Here is a 21,308-nt window from a genome sequence, read left to right as displayed (position 1 = left end):
TGTAGTTTGTTTGTTTCTTCATCAAAACCTGTTTGGAGAAATGTATCATTCCATCACTTGCTCACCAATGGATCCTCTGCAGTAAATGGGTGCCGTCAGAATGAGAGTCCAAACAGTTGATTAAAACATCACAATAATCCACAAGTAATCCATCCCACTCCTGTATTGTATTTTAGCCTGAAGCAATGGTTTGAAGTTAAAACATATTAATGATGGATTAGTTTCTTACAAACATGCAACTTTTCACTTCACAAGATGTAAATCGATGGAGTGGCATCAGTAAGTACATTTTTTTCCAGCAAATTTTCATTTTAGGGTGGACTATTCTTTAAGACTTCTATACCAGGTCAGAAGCACCTACTTACAGTATGAAAACTTTCCTAAAACTGTGTCTGTGCGGTCCTTGTCCAGACATGTAGTGTATGACTAGATGATGTGTCATTTGTTTAGTCTCATATTTTGCCGTGTCTCAAAGAAAACAGCTTAATGGAACTATTCATTATGATGTTTCAACTCATAATGTGTCAGTGTTAAATGTATATAATTTGTCTAGTAGCCCAAAGCCATTGCTTTTGGTTTTGAGTTAATATCGCTTTCGGTAAGTAACCCAAACCTGCTGTTTTTTTTGTGCAGTGACTCAATGATGAGGAACAGATTGACATTACAACCTCAACCAAATCCTGAAAACCAAACCAAGAGCTCTTTACAGGAAATACTGACCAATGTAGCTTAAATTTAAACTAGTTTATGTAAATAATGCAATGTCTATCTTACTATTACTATTAAGAGAGAATTAATTGTATTATAAAGTTTTTTCTCATATTTTTAAAATAATTTATTTCAAATTTTATTGCAATGTTTATTGATTTCAGCATGATGAAAAAATAAAAATCACTACACTCAACTTTAATGTTGGGTGCGTAGATCGATCAGTAACATCACTTTCACATAAAAAATCCACACTCGCTGTATCTTGAAATGTATTTTTTATTTTGCAACAGAGCAATCGACTTCAACATGAAAAAATATTATTATTATTTAGTAAATAGTATTATTTTAAAATCATAATATTACTATTTTATATAAAATATGTTGTATTTATTATTGTTTAAAGATGCAAAATCATGCTATATGAGTTTGCACTAATTATGGATGAAGCCAATGTTATGACATATTATGACATCACATTGCATGAGTGTTTCCCACCAGCAGAACAGTGTGTGCTTTGTGAGACAAAATTACAGTGAGACGAAATTACAAGTGCTGCATCTGATTCCCAAAAGAGGCCTGACAATAAACCAGCTCTTTACTGTGTGTTTGAGACTGTAGTAGGAATTGTAGGAAAAAAATTTGAAAATTTGATCGTTTAATCCGTGTGAATGTAACATACATAGCCTACATAAATAAATATATAAATAAATAAATAATTAAATGAATGAATGATACCTTTTATTAATTATTATTATTATTATAAATAAATATTGTAAATATGATCTCTTGTAGAAAAAATACATTATTATTATTTTTTTTAAATAATATACTGTGTGTTTGAGACTGAACTGTAGGAAAAATACATGAACATTTGATAATCTGTGTGAATGTAATATACATATAGCCTACATAAATAAATAAGTGGATGAATGAATGAATGAATGAATTAATGAACCAATGAATGATACCTTTTATTAATTATTATTACTATAAATAATACATATTATTTACAAATAAATATTATAAATATTATCTCTTGTAGAATTTTTTTTTATTATTGATTACATTTTTTTTTGTTCTTTGTGAATGTAATTTAAATAAATAAAATTATAACTTGCTGCAATAAATATCTTCTTTTTTTTCTGATAAGAGTGCCGTTTTTGTAAGAATGTAACCAAGCATTATATGAAACTGTTATATGTATTAGTATAGAAATGCAATAGTAATACTGTTTTATATAATTGGGTATGCACTGTAAACTTGTAAATAAAACAAAGATTATTGAAGTACAAGAAAATCCTATTTCAAAATTTGTATTCAATCTTTTTCTCCAATGTGTTATTTGCAGTTTCTTAGTAATTATTTGTGAAATTTACCAACAACTTCTCAGTAAAACCAAATGTGACTATAATTGTAATAAATAATAAATAGCCTGAATAAATATTTCACTTGACCAGAGTGCAGCTCCTATGAAGCGCTAGCAATGCATGCACTACTGAGACACAGCCAGCAGCGCTCAAGTGTTTTCACTGGCAACCTCCAAAATCAGACCCCAGTCCGTGTGCGTGATCCAGTCCGGGGTTTCGCTCATATCTTTCTTCAACGTAACGTTACCCTACTATGTGTGTGAGTGCATGAGTGTGTGTGTGTGTGTGTGTGAGAGAGATCGAGCCTTGTTTACAGCGTCAATTCAACGGAGAGAGACTACAGGATCTACTCTACATCCTTCACATCTCCTAAATGAACACAGATCCGATCCCTCACACATAATCTGTGTCCTCCATTGCCCGCGTCTTGAAGGGAAAAATCAAGGTCTGAAATCTCAGACTGAAGATGGTGGGAGGCAGAGAGAGACCATTTTAAAGCCTGGACGGATATTATTTGGCATCTTTCTGAGTTTCTCCACCGATTTTAGGCCTTTAAGAACGCTGGATGAGAAGTGCTAGGCTTCTTGCAGCTGATGAAGATCACACACACATATAGGCACACACTAGTCCAGACTGATTTAACCAGCGGATCTAAGCGGGTTTCACTGGACTACAGCTAAAACCAGCCTGCCAGGAGACCTACAACGTGTTTTTCTAAATTTTCCCAAGACATGGAGCATGGAATTGCGGATTATCGAGCCGTTACGTGTTTTTCTGGGTTATTTTCACATATATCGATGAGGAAAAGCTGTCAAAAATAATATTATACACGGTTAAGCAGCACGAGAATCAGTGCAGTTGAATCCGCCTCATGGTGAGGGCAAAGCGGGCTGGGTCTGCTGGATAATCTCGCTGGGGTGTCTGGAGGGTCATTTATCCCAGCAAAAACACCACGAAGATGGACGAAATTGGTTTTGTTTGATTATTTCCAGCTGCTGTGTATCTATTTTTTTTGTTTTCACCCCCTCCATAAGGAGGCACCAAGCTGGATAAACCAACTTTGATGATATTTTTTGTACTGTGAAGACTTCAAGCATCATCCACTTTAAAGGGTTGAGCTGTCTCCCCTGCTTTGCTATATTTTTAATTACTTTTTTTTTTTTTTTTTTTTTTTAAACAAGTGTTTGCCTTGTTTTTGTACAGGAATGAGGTCTAGCAGACAGAGGCGATATTGGACCTTGTTTTGTGGTCTGGTCCTGGTCCTCTCTACACTTTGTCATGGAGAAAGTAAGTTATTTTAGTGATATGGATGCATTTGGATTAGATCATCATATCATAAATGTTGCTTGTCTAAGAAACCTTCACTTTCATTTTGCTTTCAAAGTGTTTTAAGCTTTCATTTGCGATGTATGGCAGGAAAACTGGCTCAAAATCCAGACCAGCTGTTTTTAAACCTGTTACTTTGCTTTTAATTGCATGTTTTTTATCTGCTTTCGTTCCCTTTAAATGTTTCTTAAACTAAAAGAATTGGAAACACATATTATGCATCACAGGAGTGTCTGTTGAGTGCTTTGACTATGCAAAGTCAAAGAACACAACAAAGTCAAGTTTGGTCATGCTAACGCTGCCATTTTATAATAGTAATTTTGTAGGTATTTTATCACTGTATCTATCAAATTATGCTAATATTGGATTCTAGTGTGGTGTAATTGTGTTCACACGTGCCATTATGTGCAACTGTAGGTATAGATCTACATTTAGCAAAGGTATGAATGTCAAATTTGAGTTATCACCACCATGCTGGCAGTATGGGAGATTTTGGTGACAGTATCTGGTTAATTTAGGTCACAAACCAACAGGATTTTAATAGACTAAATTAGATATTAATTTATCCATATTCTAACTTGTCTGCCAGTCCTTAATACATTAATAATTCTGATTTCATACTGGACTTGAGTATAAAACTCAATGAGTATTTCAAGTTCTGGTTTTTAAAGCGTTTTGACCTTCTTGTGGTCTCAAGGAATGACTTTACAAATGTTTGATCTTCCTTTATGTACAACTTTAGTAGTCTCACAGCTCTAATGTAAATGGAGTACATTGATACGTAGATTTGATAAATCTGTTTCACTTTGACACTGAAGGCTGGAAAGATTTGCCACAGATTATTATCTGTTTTCTTTGGTTAACATAACCGACAGATAGTATTGATAAGTGTGATTACAGTTAGTGAGATTGCTATCAGGGGCGGGCCCGGTCACTGTTAGGTTTGTAGGATACGTTGGGACACTGTGATGTGGTTGCCAGTAAATGAAAGTGATTTTAGATGACGACACATGTTGGAATAACACTGACGTGCTCGGTGTGGCATGTTTGTTTACTTGTTGATGCTGTGTTGGGTTTGCATGGTTTCTTTGGAATATTAACCACATCATGCAAACATACTGGAAATGAGTCATTATTTATATTAGTTTAACCCACATGGCGAATGCAAATTGCCTTTGTTTTTCCATGCAGAACTGTCCTTTGTTCTTTAATAACCCTAAAACTGGCCCATACGTATGTGAAAAACATTCAAGATATTTAGTAGCCTATTCATTATTCTGCCTCTTTAAAATCAATAAGTCGGGAAGTTCTTACAAAAAAAAAAAGCAATTTTTGCTTCCCTTCATGTTTGACCACCACAAAATTTCCATGTTTCCAAGTAAACTGCAAATAAGACCCCCCGATTCATCCGATTCATCAAGAGAGAGAGGAAAAATCTTTCTGTTTTTAAAATAGAACATGTAAAAACACCCTCTCTAGCAAAACAGACTGGGTTCTGTTGATTGGAAGAGTGAGCAGTTTGTGAAGTCTGTGTAATTGGGTTTTACTGTTAACCCCAGCGGTTGCAGGGCAGCGAGGTAGTGAGGCAGAGGAGGTTCTCAGTGGAAATCCTAAGTATAACCTGTCTCTCTTGGCAAAGGATGGTTAAAGATTCCCAGTGGGGTATAAATGCGGCTCAGGTTAACTGGTTGACTTATCTTGAGACCAAACCATTGGCTTATTTGTTAATCTGCCTTTTTGGTTGGTTTAAAGCAGTTTGTTTGTTTCTCTTTAACTTGGAAAGACAATATTTGTTGAGTGTTAGCTTACATTCACTTGTCAGTGTGAAATGAATTTAGATTTTTTTTTTTTTTAATATGATCTAACATCATGGAATCACACAAATAATTCAGCAATTAAATTGTTAACGTTAATGTTTGTGCTGTTGTTTCATTTCTAAAAATTGTCACTTCTTGTCATAAAAAACTTAAAGGGATTTCACAAAAGACTAAAAGTCGTCCTGATGGAAATGTATTAGGCCTAATTGATTCCAAATTAAAGCAATATTCCCAATATTCTGGAGAAAGATGAATATGAAGAAACACCTGTAATATATATTTTTTGATCAATCGAATTTTACATTTACATTCAGTCATTTAGTCAATTTTGTATTGAATATTTAAAATTCACCATTTGTGATTTAACTAATATGATTTTGTTTGTATGTACATATTAACATATTAAACCAGATTTTATAAGGATAAAAGAACGTAAACAATAGTACAAATGTATTTGTTATGCATACAAGATGCTTGCAAACATTTGATTTCAACATTGAAATGATGAGTTGAGGCAACTATCAAAGTACCGTCTGACTCTCTGTTAGGCCGTCTTGTTTTGTGGTTCTGTTTTCATATGAAAGCGCTCTGTCGCAATCTGTTTTGTTGTAGAGTCTGAAGTGTTAGGATTTACTAGCTTGGGTTAAGTTTTTTTTCTGCTTCATTTCTAAAAGATGACATCAGTTTATGACCTAATTTCCAAATGCCTCCACTCTGCTACCTACGAGAGTTCGCAATGGCAAGCTGGAATTGGGTTATCAAATGTAAACATGAGATGTGGAGCACCATCAAAGCAATAAAGATAGCACTGTTTACTCAGCAGTGTGAAAATGTTAGAGTCCTCAGACAGGCTGGTTGCTGTCTGTCATCCAGGGCAGTGAAAGATGCTTGTTTTTGCCATAGTTTAGTTTAATTCGATTTTCTAGCATAATGGAAATAATACACCAATGCATACATGTTAAAGTCAGAATTTAAGGATGGCTTTAAAAGAAAAGATTACCTTCGAGAGGAAGGAGCAGGCCTTTTCCCTCTGAGAGTGTTATCTAAGATTTAAAGGGTTATAAACTTTTAGGTAATGTTATGTTTTAAAGTTTCACTTAGGATCTATAATTCAAGAGCTCTATAATTATCTTCCTGCATTTTCCAGGATTCATTTTTCAGCTCAGCCTAAATGTTTTAGGATCTTTCTTTGTGATTAGCTTGTGGGCAAATTGCGCTGTGGAAAATAAGCAACTTAATGGGTGGTAAGTGAAAGCAGAGATGTCCGTTTCAGGATACCTGTCATAAAAACGCAAAAATTATTCGTATAAAAGCTCCTTCGTGCCACTTTGTCACTGGCAGAAGAAAAACTGCAGTTGGTTGAAACTTTTCATATGTCTGCTTGGGTTGACAGTTAGTAAATGGTCAACGTGTTCGATTTGTTTTATTTTGGTGCTCGTTCGATATTGTTGTGTAAATTTACTCATCAACAAGTTGTTTAAACCTATATTCACAAAAGAAGATATTTTGAAGAACGTTGGGGTCGAAACAACATTGAACCCTATTGAATTTTATTGTATGGTCCAAAAATTAAATTCACTGAGACATTGAAAATATCACTTTTTGAACACAAACAACGTTGGACCCCATTGAATTTTATTGTATGGACACAAAAACACACTATGACATTCCAAATTTCTTCTTATGTGTTTCACTGAAGAATGAAAGTCATACAGGTTTGGAACGGCACCCGAATGAGTGCATTTTTGGACATTCTGTATCTTTAAGACACTAGTACAACTAATTTGATGCGTATGTGAGGGGAAACTTGTACAGTCTGTTCAATGACTGTACAAAGTTCCCTCACATACGCAAGAAATTAAATGTCTACCCTGACTATGATTCATAACAGAATAGAATCACCTGCACTTTATTTTAGCCTCCAAATTGTTACGTTTCAACGAATCAAACTATTAATTACAATATTTAAGTCAATTTTTTGAGTCATCTCTTGCTACCAAGCTGTGACTGTTGAATATTGATTATCGTGTGATTTATTTCTGTTTTCCTCCTTCCAGTCTGTGGTCCAGGCATTGACATTGGCAATGACATCAGTAATTTCAAGCGGCTGGAGAACTGTACGGTGGTTGAGGGATACCTGCAGATCCTCCTCATTGGAAGCAAAAACAATAACAACCAGGAGGTCTTCCGCACCCTCAGTTTCCCCAAACTGACCATGATTACGGATTACCTTCTCCTCTTCCGCGTATCCGGGCTGGACAGCCTCAGTACTCTCTTTCCAAACCTTACCGTGATCCGGGGCCGTAACTTGTTCTACAACTACGCCCTGGTCATATTTGAGTTAACCAGCCTGAAGGACATCGGCCTTTACAACCTGCGTAACATCACGAGGGGTGCGATACGAATCGAGAAGAATCCCGAGCTCTGCTACCTGGATTCTGTGGACTGGTCTCTCATTATGGATGCTGAAATTAACAATTTCATTGCTGGAAATAAGCAGTCCAAGGAGTGCGGGGACGTTTGCCCGGGAATCATGGAGGACAACCCTCAGTGTATCAAGACTAACTTCAACAGCAATGACAATTACCGATGCTGGACTTCCAACCATTGCCAGAAAGGTAAGTTACTTGGGTGTGTTTTAGTGTTTGCCTGGTTCGTAGGCCAGGTTTTGCAGCTGTTGAGATCTGATTCACTTTTTAAGACAGTGTGTGGTCAATATCATATGTGTTGGATGCTATAGTGATGACTAGGGTTGCAAGGGGGTGGAACATTTCTGGTAAATTTCCAGAAACTTTCTAAAAATTCCCAGAAGATTCCAAAAAATCCTGGAAAGATTCCAAAATTTACTGGAAATTTTCCACCTTTTTGCAACCCTAGTGATGACGTTAAGTGTAGGTTGGTATTAGACTTATGCGGAAAAAGTGGGTGAATTTGGACTTGACTCCAGAGAATATTGTGCATTTTGTTTGATTGTTATATGTAACATCCAAACTGCAGTTTGGATCTGGTTTTCTTTTTTGCTTTTCAGTCTGTGAAAAACGAAACCGATTTGTGAATCTCTTCAAACTGTACTTGACCTGGGGTGCGTTTCCCATACAAAGACATAACTCGCTGGTTAACTACCATAATTGGATGCATCGATGGAGAACTCCGTTTACTTTGTTTTCCCATTTATTGACTGGCAGCTATTCTGTCTCCATGTTGAGAGAAAACGGAAATAAGTGCAGAGGCGTTGTGTGCGCTGTGTGATGGTTACTATATTTCTAGACTAAATGTGAACGCATTTACTCATTTCACTTGCACAAAAACAGATTCAGTTTTCCTCAAAATGAATAAAATCAGTGAAAAGCAAACTCTGAATACGATGCAAACCAGCAATAATTAGATGTTACATAACACAAATATTGCTGCTGCTGATCTTCGATGATCCAATTCAATGAAAAACATAGATTGTAGCTAATTCTTGTTTTGCTCATTTAGCTAAGCCGTTTACTTCCACATGTCGTAAACAACAAGAAAATATGCTTCTAACCGTAGCTTGAGACTATAGTTGCAACCACAAAGCTATGCGATGCAGTTTGCGAATGTTTGTTGGTTTCGGGAAACGCTGAATCATTGAACTGTGACCATAGTTTGATGATGCTCTTGGGAAATGCTCTCCTGAAAGAGAAATTTACATGTAGCAGACAGTTTACACTAATTGCCACTATGGCACCTCTTGTGGTAATGCTGAGAATGCAACTTGCGTTCAGTTATGAATTGCTGCATTTCGCAATACCTCTACGTAGAGTATGTTTTGTGCACAAATCAAACAGTGCATTTCTTCACCAGTTTCTATTGAATTGCACATGTTGTCTGTCTGTCAGTATTATCCAGGCATCTGTCATCACAAAGCTTTGTTTTCAGTTAAGTAGAGCGGGGTCATCCAGCATTCATTCTCTACCTGTAGGCTTCAAATCTTGGCTGGTTCATGTTTTACAGTAAAGAAGAAAAAGCAAGTTTGCTGCAGGGTGTGTGTTTGGTTTTTCCTTTGCCTCACGTTCACAATGAAAAATGGAGTCTGGTCGTTGCAGGGGGTTTGGATTGCGCTAGACTTTGAAGATAATGGCCTCGTCTACAGAAAGGTTTGTGTCCGGAAGTGTTGAAATGTCAAATTCCTGACAACAGCAGTGAACCGGAATAAAAAAACCAAGCAAATTTGTTAAAGAGATGTAACCTTTTTCACCAAGACTAGAAAAGAAAGATCCCGTAAACCAGTATAAATGTGAAATACGTGCAGAACGCGTGTATGGAGCGGTCTGGTTGTAGTCTTCCACTATTGTGGTCTTTTTGGACAGAAGGATGCTGCAGTGGCAGACAAAGCGCCTCTCTCTAAAGGGAAAATACTTTAGCAGTTCCTCCCTCTTTCCATATAATTACCTTGTTTTCCTTTAACACAGATGTTTCTTCAAGGGCTGGTAGTGGTTTCCAGTCAGTCTGCCTTGCCTTTTTTCTTCCCAGCTCTTTAATTACCCAGTCAGGACTTGTTGTTCACCAGCCTTGTACTTTGCATTTCAGCTACATTTAGAGTAGATAGAGCTTACTGCAAATGTCTGCACACAGGAAAGAGCCCACATCAGATAGACTACTTAACAGTTCAAGATGAGTTGAGATGCAAATATGCAGATCTGGTACAGTTATCCTCACGCTGCTGTCAGTAAAAAAACATTTTTTTCAAAACTCAGTGCTAAATGGTTGCTGGAGGGTTCTGTGTGGCCACTAGGGAGTTGTGGACTGGCCCAAAGATGCTTACGGTATACAGCATATCTATAATTATTAGGGTTGGGGGCGATATGGGCTTTAAAATACATCACGATATTGCGATAACGATATCAATGACGATAATTCAGGGAATCCTGTTTCTTTAGAGAAAAGTATTATCTTATAAAAGTATAATACCATCATTCTATAATATGAAACCACGTCTGGTCACAAAAAGAAGTATTTCAAACACTCGACTATGTTATTAAGTTAATTTGGAGAAAAAGCATGTCAATAAATGATATTTTTGTTGGACAACAGTTTTGTAAACAGGCTCATACACATGCAAAACTGTATCGCACACGTGCTACTGTACTACATTTATTCAGACCGATTTTTATGTGCACTGCACAGCCCTAACCAAAGCAGTTACAGATTGTAAAAGGAGCTCGAGCTCCTCATTTTGCGAAATACTCCTCCTCAATTTCACGTCTGTCTTCCGCGATGTCGCTCCGCACCTTCGCACACAGAAATATGTCAACAACTAGAATTTATCGTTATTATCACAGGAAGACTAATTCTTATCGTGGGGAGAATTTTTACTGGTATATCGCAAACGGTAAGATATCGCCCATCCCTAATAATTAGTAAGATTTTCTTAATTAAATGGTTATATTCAAGGATGCATTCATTTGATCAAAAGTGATAGAAAAACATTTCTAATGCTACAAAAGATTTCTATTTTAAGCAATACTGTTCTTTTGAACTTTCTCAAAGAATCCTGAAGAAATGTATCGTTTGGACAAAAATTATTAAGCAGCACAACTGATTTCAGCATTGATAAGAAATGTTTCTTGAGCAGTAAATCAGCATACTAGAATGATTTCTGAAGGATCATGTGACACTGGAGTAATGATGCTGAGTCTTGGAAAGAGACTTGTTTCAAAAATATTTTAAAATCTTACTGACCCCAAACTTTTGAACCTGTGAATTGTTCGCTGTGAATATCAAGTTGAATTGTAGTCTATTTCTAACACAAATGGCTTCAAAAGACTTTGAATGTACTGCATGAGTTGTATGAGCTCTTTTATTCTGCTTTTCTGTCATTATTTAAGCTGGAAAGCCTCTGTCCTTGTTCATTGTAACTGCATGTAAAAAATCCCATCATCATAGAATTTCCTTTTGTGTTCCACAGAAATCTAAAGTCTTTGAACGACATAAAGGTGAATAAATAATGATTGAATAGACTTTAAAAGATACTCATCAGGAAGAGATCCGGGAAAAGACGACAATGCAAAGCTCTTCACAAACATGTGATTACTTAGCAGGAACCAGCAAACCCAAACATGACCTTTTCAATACCTTGTTAGCTACTGTTTGATCATAACACTGACCTCAAAGCTGCAAATGTCACACGCATATATATTTATCGCAGTAACGGATGTGTCAGTGCAATATGATGCCTTTTGATGAGGGTGTTTTCCTTTGCAGCACCAAATTTACTGGATCAGGTAAAGACATTAAAAATTAAGCAAAATGGATGGAAAATTTGGATGTTAAATCTAAATAATCCTTAAGTTTTGGATCACACTACATGTTGTGCATTTTTAGGCTTTGCTGTTGTCTAGACGCTGTGTTTGTTTTACAGGTTAAAAGTTAGATACGATCTTATAAGCCATTTGTGGAAAAAATGTCCAGACCAGAACGGCAGCTCTGGAACGTGTCTTTTGCGTACTTTGAAGATGCAAATAAGGAATTTTGGCTGTCTGGTTTGCCGTGATGTGCTTTGGGACGGCAGTAGAGTTGGACGTCTGCCGTAGGATTTGATGAAGTAGTGAGATTTTGGAGTGGTCTTTCACAGGTGACAGGTGAATGCTTTCTTTCATCTCTCTGCTGACCACCGTTGGGTGGAGACCAAGCGAAAATGTCACTGAAATGTCAAGCGCTTTAGCCAAATAGATTACAATGTCTTATGACTCAGGATTGGAGATTTCTTCCTTGCTCTGAATACCACAAGGTATTAGGCAGTTTTTAATTTGCTGCGTTATTGGTTCTCCCCTTTTTCTTTTTCATGCAAACGTTAAGTCAAAAGGTCTGCGCTAATAGCATCCAACGCATAAAGCGCTGACGGGAAAGAGCACCACAGAAGCAGGTTTGCTAAATAAATTGTGGCATGTTTTCTTCTGTATCTTTAGAATGAAAACACTTCTGCACTCACTGCCACAATGCCAGGTTGGTTGCTAGGGAGTTGCTATGCAGTTGCTAAGATCTTCAGAGAGGTCGAGTTTAAAATGAAAATTAATTGGGTAAAATTTTGTCATTCTTTTCCATTAAAATTGTTCCATTTAAAAGCATATATATATATATATATATATATATTAGATTGTCGTTTAAATTAATGATCAATTAATCGTTAACCTTAATGCTGCAAAATGCGTCTATTGCAGCGACACGCAGTCGCCAGCATGACAGGATGAACAGTGCCACTCAAAAAAACAGCCTTCTCACCCGAATTAAATGGGTTTTGGTCTGAATAAAATGCTAGTAGCAGGATTGTAAAGTGAATAGAAGTGATAACGATCATTTGATAAAATGAATAGAGCATGCCATAGTTACGTTTAGGATCATTTTACTTTGTTGGCTGTTTCATATACTGTCTTGGAGACGCTGAATGCGCCTTTTCAAATGGTTTCATGGTGCTCGTTGTTGTATTTTAAAACACAATTGCAATGTTTTCAACTGACATTATGGCATTTAAAATAAAATGATCCCAAATGCAAGTAGGCTACGGCGCGTGTGGCTGTGCTGCGCAGTCAGTAAACTGCTTCCATCGGCGCTACTGCAGCAAAACACACTGCTGCTCACATGAAACATTTTTATGTGAGTATTATGACCAGTGCTTAAAGGGTTAGTTCACCCAAAAATGAAAATTAGCCTGTGTTTTACTCACCCTCAAAGCATCCTAGGTGTATGTGACTTTCTTCTTTCAGACGAATCCAATCGGAGTTATATTCAAAATTGTCCTGGCCCCTCCAAGCCTTTCAATGGGGTAAGCAGGTGTTTTTTTGCCAACAGTTCAGAAGACGTGAAATAAAGTGCGCGCATCCATAATAAAACATCCCTCACACGGCTCCGGGGGGTAAATAAAGGCCTCGTGTAGCGAATCCATGCATTTTTGTAAAATAAATATCCATATTTCAAACGTAATAAACACTTTTTTTTCTCACTTTTTTTCTCATTAGTGACGAACGCGGAGAGAAAACAAAACAAAACGCAGGTCACAATTAGAAGTACAAAATTAGGATTTTTAAAGAAAAATGTTGGAGGATTTCGATATAAGCCAAAAGGAGATTGGTTTTACTTTGCTAAAGTAAGGAAACTTTGTTTCCTTTGCTCCTGCATATCTCAAAGGCACATGCATGACGCCTACGTCCTACGTCATCCGCCTGGACAGCTTCCGTGTATGACAGTCAGAGGAAGTGAGAAAAAAGTGTTTATTATGTTTGAAATATGGATATTTATTTTACAAAAACGCATGGATTTGCTACAGGAGGCCTTTATTCAATGTAAATGTAATTGGAGGTTATTGCTCACGTATCTCATTTGGTACAAATCCAAATTTTACCATATTTGCAATGTATTTGAATGTTAAACTATTATTAATAATGTAAACTAGGCTTTGTAGGCATACTTTACGTGCATTTGCATATCGACGGAAAAAAATCATCCTCTTCACATGAGCAAAAATGTGCTTGGCATAACAGCAGAGTGGACCGGTATACTACGGACTATTTAAATTGACCAGTGTAACCTTTTATATGTTTGATTGACTATTTTATTTTTGATAATGAACGACTGGTTAATTTTGAATTGGTAGAATGTGGTGTGTGTGTGTGCGAGGCACCGGCGCGTTCGAACAGCTGAAACAAACAAACAAAAAAAACTACGTTTTTGGTCATGCAGATAAGAGTGAGATATAATCCGCCGAAGTGTTTACTTTTATTTTTGCACACTCACAATAAAAACAGATATTTGTGCTTTTGTAAAATAAAGCAAACAAACAGGATGTGTGTTTCCTTTCCGTGAACTTATGCCGTACCACACATCTGTTTTAAATCTGTTAGCTTAATTAGGCTATTTAAGTCAGATATATTTTTTTTTTTTTTTTTATGTAAACAAATTTTGTTATTTTTATTTTAGGCCTATTTTTAATGTAACTTACATAGGCTGTAAATTTTTCTTAAAGCATCCCATTTTGACCCAACGCTTGAAAACCTGTGCCCTAGGCTGTAGTTAGGTCCATGCAGAAACTTGTGAACGATGCTCTTATTGTTGTGGCATCACCGTTAAGTGACATCATTGAATGTTCCGGGAAAACTGAAGTTGTATTGTCAGTGGCGGTCACAGCGCCTTTTAATTGCTGTCTTGAATCCGGCAATTATTTATTTACAAATTATAAGCTCTGATTATGACACAAGTGAGGTGTAAAAGCTTGGTCACGAATTTCCACAAATGTAATAATATTTATTGTTTCTCTTCCTAAATCCTCACCGTCTCACCCTCTAATTTTTCGCAGGTTTGTTTTATTGTCATTGACTTTTAATCACTGTTTTCGCATCTCTTACTGTGGTAAACATGCAGGAAAGGAAATTAAAGATTTGTTCCCTCATTTTTGTTAAATCATGGGTTATTTAAGGAACAAAATAAATGAAACAGTGGCCACAAATTACTAAGTCGTAGGAATGAATATCCTATCTGTGTCCCGCAGCCCTGCAAAGCGCAGTGCCGATTAAACAATTATCTGGGGAAATGATTAGTTACTACATTTCTATTGCTTTGCATGTTGAAAAACTTTCTGTTGTTTCTATTTTAATGTACTTTTAACGTTTAAATCACATTAAAAGCTTAATTTGTAGCCTGCATTATGAATGAATTAATGAATGAATAATGATGCATTTATACCGTCACCGTCACTCACAGCCGCTTGCACGTGTTTTGCGCATGAGCCGCACGCACCCCAAAAATTAAATTGCTTAATCGATTGCATCTCTTATCGACAATTAATCGATCGTCGATTAATCGTTGACAACCCATATATATATATATATATATATATATATATATTAGTGTTGTCAATTATTTTTTTTATTGCTTTAATCACAGTCATGGACGTAAATTACGTTTAATTACCAATTACGTCAAATTTATAGTTGTTGTTTTTTGAGATCTGAGCTGCATGATTTGAGGTATTATTCATGGTTTTGTGAGATTAGTTACACAGCAAAGTTTAATACTTCGGGTTAGGGTTTGTATAAATCTCTCACACTTGGTGTAAGAAGCAGTAATAGTAACTCTTGCCTTGGCAAACACCACTTAAAAACTCTCATGTTTGTCAGTGCTTTCTGACAAACTGCCAGTGTTAAAGATCCAAAGGCGTAAAAGTTTGTTTTGATTTCAGATGTAGACATTTAACTACTAGCAATGTGGCTGACTAAGTTACGAGTGCAGTCTGTGTTATCTAGGCGAAGAGCGAGCCGCGGCGCCCCGCGGGAGGGAAAGCACTCATCACTTAATGAGCTGCCTCTGAGTGATCTCATCCGCTCCGCACCGCGGCCGGAAACATTCAGGCCCCGACAAACGCTTGGGGGACTCTCTCAAAACGGCCGGCCGGAGAATGGGGGCCTTGTTTTAATTACCGTCCGTTTATCTGCCCACATGTAAAGGCTGGGTTTCTGCCTGGCCAGGCAGCACAATAGTGTGACTTCCTCTTTGTGTTCTGCCTCTCCCACATACTTCATTAACCTCGGCAGACAGTATAACTCTTTCACCGGAGTATTGTGTCTCTGCCAGAGCGGCTCAATGCCGGAGTCACAGTCAAAGACACAGTCTGCCCTTGACAGTATCGTGCTGAATGTCTTGGCCGTCATCAAGGTTACATGTTTGTCAAACTTTATTGTGTGATGATAACAGTTTATTTTAGATAAGAATAGCATAAGTGCCAGTTGAGTGGCGGATGAGTTCTGTAGAATAGCTGCGTGCTGGTGTTCAGTTGACTGCTGATCTTTTGCCCCAAAATGAAAATATATGGAAATATATTTGACACAATTTTCTATAATTAAAATATTATATATATATATATAAAAATAGAAAATACAAATGAAGAAAACCTAAGTCTTTACATTTAAAAAATTAAATACCCCCAATCATATCAACTCTCATCACGGTATTACAAAACAACAACAAACTCAATTCATTAGAATAACAAACTTACTTCATTACTATAATGCAAAAAGGAAAAAAATGTATAGTGTATCGTAGTACATCATGCTAGTATTTGTTGTAATAAAAAATATTGTGCAGTTCTGTCCATTATTATATGATTTTTTTTTTCATGTTAATGACATTTTGGGAAGTAAATAAAGCAAAATATATTAAGTAAAATAAAAATATATTTTATTTTATTGTTTATTATTATTATTAGTTATAACATACTTAATCATACTTTTTCCTTCTGAATTTGGGGTGAAATATGACCTACACTGAAAAAAAAAAAAAAAACAGTACAAAATGACAGCTGTTGTTGCCAGATTTTCATTTCAAATTTTACAGATTAATTTCACATTTAAATTCACAGAGAAAAAAAACTATCTGAAGTAATGTTAATTATACAAAAGTACTAAAATCTGTTTCTTACCTTATAATGTACTGACAACCACCTTAAAAACAAGTGGTAAAATAAGTGATAATTTGAAGTTCGTCACAAATAGCTTTTCCACAAGCTGCGTTAAATATTAATATATAGCAGGTACACAAAGTGTAATTCACACACATACAAAATAGCATCATGGTAACAAACTTTAAACTAAAACATTAAAACAAATTTAACACCATAAAACTAATTTACATATCTGTATTCTATAAAAAGCCATAAAATGTGTGCTGTCACACAGAGGGACCCATCCGAGTGTTATACAGACTTAAATTGAATCCCGTTTGTGATTTAAGCGCAAACTTCATAGAGGCCGACTCTCTTAATCGGATTCTTGCAGCGTCCGCTCAGGCATGCTGAAACATCCGTTATCGGACTGTCTGTGTGTGGCGTCGGAGGAGTGAACGGGAAGAGAGGAATCTGTCCTTTTAAGTGGGCATATAATTAGGCAGGAATTCCTGCTGGCTTAGTCACCGCTGTATGGGGAGGATAAAGGGGAAAACCATCGCTCTCAGCCGTTGCAGGGACCACTGGCTCGCTCTATCATTCTGCAAGAATGTGTGTGAAAATTGAGGGGGCAGGGGTGGGGTTGCTGTGGTGATAGCAGGGGTTGCTTTGCGAGGGCAGTCTGGGGTTGTGTGATTTTGGCACCGCTTGTTTAACCAGTAAGATTCCAGGCTTTTGCCCAAACACGTTAGGAATGATCTAACCTTTGGGCATAGGTGATAGCTTCAAGGAAGGCTTATCTTTCCTTTTGTTTGTCACATGCCTTTTGTTTAGGATAGTGGCTTAATAAAATAAGGCTTAATAAAAGCCTATTTCACAATGTTTGTGTTATTGAAATGCTTTTAAACACAACAAATGAAATGTAGTGGAATTCCAAGGTAAATGGAATAATCAGCATAAAAACAACGGTAACACTTTAGAATAGGGAACACTTATTAACTATTAACTATGACTTTTCCCTCAATAATTTCCTAATTTGCTGCTTATTAATAGTTAGTAAGGTAGTTGTTAAGTTTAGGTATTGGGTAGGATTAGGGATGTAGAATAAGGTCATGTAGAATAAGGCATTAATATGTGTTTAATTACTACTAATAAATGGCTAATATTCTATTAATATGCATGCTAATTAGCAACTAGTTAAGAGACCTTAAAATAAAGTGTTACCAAAACAACAAATAAAGGACCAGAGCCATTTCTAGAGAGTTGAATATTATAGAGACTTGTAAATGTGTTTTTTTTTTTTTTTACTTCAGGTAGTATAAACCACTTAGTAACCCTCCACAACTACCTAGCAACCACATAGCACCCTGGTAATCAATGATGTTGCAAATTTTAATAAACTCTATTTTGTCCATGCCTTTAGTAGCAATGAAAGTTATTGAATTAAAATGTTAATTACAAACCATTATTAAAAAATGCACCTTTTTTTTAACCCAAAGTTGGATGCAAGTTTTATTATCTAAAATAAATGTAATGAGATAAAACAAATGTGGAAATGTTCACTACCTTTCAAAAGCTTGGGGTGAGTTTTTATTTTTATTATTTTTTTTTTTTTAATGTTTTTGGTCTCTTAGTCTGGAAGTTAAGGCTGGGTTTATGTGATCAGAAACAGTAATATTGTGAAATACTAGATGTTTTCTATTATAATGTATTTAAAATTGTCATCTATTCCTGTGATGCAAAAATTAGAGATCGACCAATTGGTTTTACTGATATTTTTCCCACTATTTAAGCATTTTTCCATTATCGGATATCGGTTTTGTGATATTGGGCATTAACTTGATTTGCTTTAATTGATATACTTTAACATATCAGCCAATAATGCACAAATGAGATGCGTTACATAAATTATTAATATGTAGTTTAGACTTGGCATTGAGAATAGAGATGAACTCGAGGAGAGTCATGCAATCCATAAAGTCATGCCCCAGTGCCGTAACTTTACATGAGTTAAATAACAAAGACTTAAATAAGTGCATGTTGGAAACAAAACGGCTTAATTTAACTCTTTCTCGGTCTTTGTAATATAATTATACTCTTGTAAAGCTGCCATTTATAAGTCCACTACAGATTGTCATTTGAATATCCACCTTTTTCTTCACGTAAAAATGTAAATTCTATGGGTCTGGCTTCGGTCTCATCCGCGTCCAGCTATTTTTAGCTGTACAAAACAGTTTGTTTTGCTGCTTGATATTGAAAATTGTTGTGTCTTACCATATTATTTTAATGTATTATCTTAATTATAAACTCAATGGTTTGTAGTGTAAACAGTTACTGCATGTTGTTATTCTTCTCGTCTTTTCTTTATAGCGGCTAATGACCTGGAAGTCTTGCCCATAGGCTTACTTCCGCATTGAAGAAAAAGTTGGATAAGTTCTGTGTAAACACAGATTAAAAATAGCAGGTCTTTCCTAATCTAGAAACATGAAAATACTGTTAATAATTCTGATAACATGCCAGTTGAGATCGACTCTGTATTTGCAACAATGCATTTCTGTTTTGTTTGTTAATTACTTGCTCCAGAAAAGTAGCTGGCTTCACATTTTTGCATATTAAACAACACCCATATTGTTTCATACTGCAGATGCTGAATGTTTTAAAACTGTATTTATTATATCTATGCAAAGTTGATAGACTCCCCTGTCATTTATGTTCTCTATTTAAAACTCGTTAGAATTATTTTTATGTTCTTTATTAGTTACCTGTTTGGTTACCTAATCTAATACCTGTTTGTTATTTAACAAAGACACTTTAATGACAGTGCAGTGTCATCTATTTATTGATGTAGAAATGAGGTTTTTTTTGTTTCCAAGAAAGGAGTAAAATTACAGTATTTACTGTTATAAATAAAAATGTTTGTTCAGTTCCATACTGTTGTTGTTATTGTGCCAAAAACAGAAGTAAAAAGATAAATGATCGTTTCTGCATATCGGTTATCGGTCACATAAATATGCAAATAATTGATATCGGTCGATCTCTAGCAGAAATTAATTATCAGCATCATTACTCCAGTCTTCAGTGTCATGTTCCTTCAGAAATCATTTTAATATGCTGATTTGCTGCTCAAGAAACATTTATTATTATTAGCAGTGTTAAAAACAGTTGTACTTTTTAATATTTTTTGCAAACCATGATGCATTTATTCAGAATTCTTTGATAAATGGGAAATAGAGCAGTATTTATTTGAAATATAAATGTTTTGTAACATTATAAATGTCTTTACTGTCATGTTCAATCAAGTAAATGCATCCTTGCTGAATATAATATTAATTTCTTTAAAAAAAGAAAATTCTTACTTTCCCCTAGTTTTTGAACGGTAGTGTACAGTATAATTGCATGAAAACTTGTTTTTCCATCGAGTTTGTCCTTCCGTGCTTCACAAAAAAACCCCAAAAATTTGATTTCATGTTGTCTGAAAGTTAAGTTTGATGTTACAACTTAGGCTTATTTGTTCACAAAAATATGCAGCCCTTTTACATTTCTAGTGACATTTTTGGTGTATTTTGGCAATTGGTGTGAACTGAACGGCCCACTTTGTGGAGAAAATTTCTGTGGATTAGATTAGCACATCCTCTCCACACTATCTCTGTAGTTTGTTTTTAGACCCTTTCATCCAGCTCGATGATAGGACTGATCCAGCGAGGCTCCTCCACCACATGAACAAGTGCAGGAAGAGGAGTAAACGGAGATCATTTGCATCCGTCTGTTTCTTCTTCTTGTGCGACTGAAGCATATGAAGGGGAAATTAGGCCTTGTGTGGCGAGAGTTTCCTGCAGATTTACAGGGGAGCAGTGATTCATCCCACACACTCCGTGTCTCATTCATAGAAACGCTAGTGTGATGCTGCTTCCTGTTTCGCACGCTGGCTCGGTTGTAGATTACCCGCAGTCAGAGTGTGATGCCAGTACCGGTGAAGTTTTTTTTTTTTTTTTTTTTTTTGTCTCTGCTATATTTTGCATCGTTTTTTCCCTTTTCGATATTAAGATTGGAGATTCATCTTCTGGATTTTCCCCAAAATGACCGTAAATGCTATATGCTTCCTTTCTCTGGGTGATTTCAAATAGAATGATGTTGACACATGTCAAAATATTTGTGTTCTGTCAACTCAATTCAACATTGTGCTTATTCCTGTCTGTAAGGCGTTCATCTTTGCTTGTGACGCTGATGTGTTTCCCTTCCCGTCCTGGAGCGGACAGTTAGATTCAATCCAGGGCCTCATTACGCTTGTCAGCGCTGTCCCTAATGGCCACAGGTAGCTGGGAGCGCCCTGTCGAGCTGTCTTCCTGTCTGTCTCTTCTGGAACACCCGGCCTAACTTGTCCGTTAGCTATAACGAATGATTTACAGCGTGTCACTCATTAAAGGTCGCTGGATATTTCTGTGCTGTAACTGTATGTAAGCACTAAAAGAAACCAACTCTGAATCTGAATAACTTGTTTTTGACCGTCTCTAATGGAGATTCATTAGGCCATGTTTAAATAAAGCAATAATGATTGGACAAACAGTGATTTTTACCACAGTTTTGGGTTTTTCTCAGGCAAAACAAGTTGGAGCGTATTTAAAGGAAGGCAGCAGTAGGATGGAAATTGCATATTCCATTAATGGTAGTTTTAGGACAAAATTGTTGGAAAGA

The 21,308-nt window shown here is 36.1% G+C and overlaps 1 protein-coding gene across 3 annotated transcripts in view; it reads left to right on the top strand.

Annotated features, from left to right (window-relative positions):
* The first annotated feature begins 2,275 nt into the window (after positions 1 to 2,275).
* Positions 2,276 to 21,308, top strand: part of igf1rb (insulin-like growth factor 1b receptor) — an 87,863-nt gene continuing 68,830 nt past the window's right edge. For 2 of the 3 annotated variants that reach the window (XM_058780966.1, XM_058780964.1), the window contains exons 1-3: positions 2,276 to 3,190; positions 3,282 to 3,365; positions 7,279 to 7,839. In XM_058780966.1, the coding sequence (XP_058636949.1) occupies positions 3,284 to 3,365; positions 7,279 to 7,839 (643 nt within the window). In that variant the 5' untranslated portion in view covers positions 2,276 to 3,190; positions 3,282 to 3,283. The remainder of the gene's footprint in view (positions 3,191 to 3,281; positions 3,366 to 7,278; positions 7,840 to 21,308) is intronic. The other variant, XM_058780965.1, reaches the window with a different exon arrangement.

Source organism: Onychostoma macrolepis, chromosome 07, assembly GCF_012432095.1.
Source record: "Onychostoma macrolepis isolate SWU-2019 chromosome 07, ASM1243209v1, whole genome shotgun sequence".
In the NCBI taxonomy this organism is placed as follows: Eukaryota; Metazoa; Chordata; class Actinopteri; order Cypriniformes; family Cyprinidae; genus Onychostoma; species Onychostoma macrolepis.
This window is presented reverse-complemented; position numbering and strand designations above follow the sequence as displayed.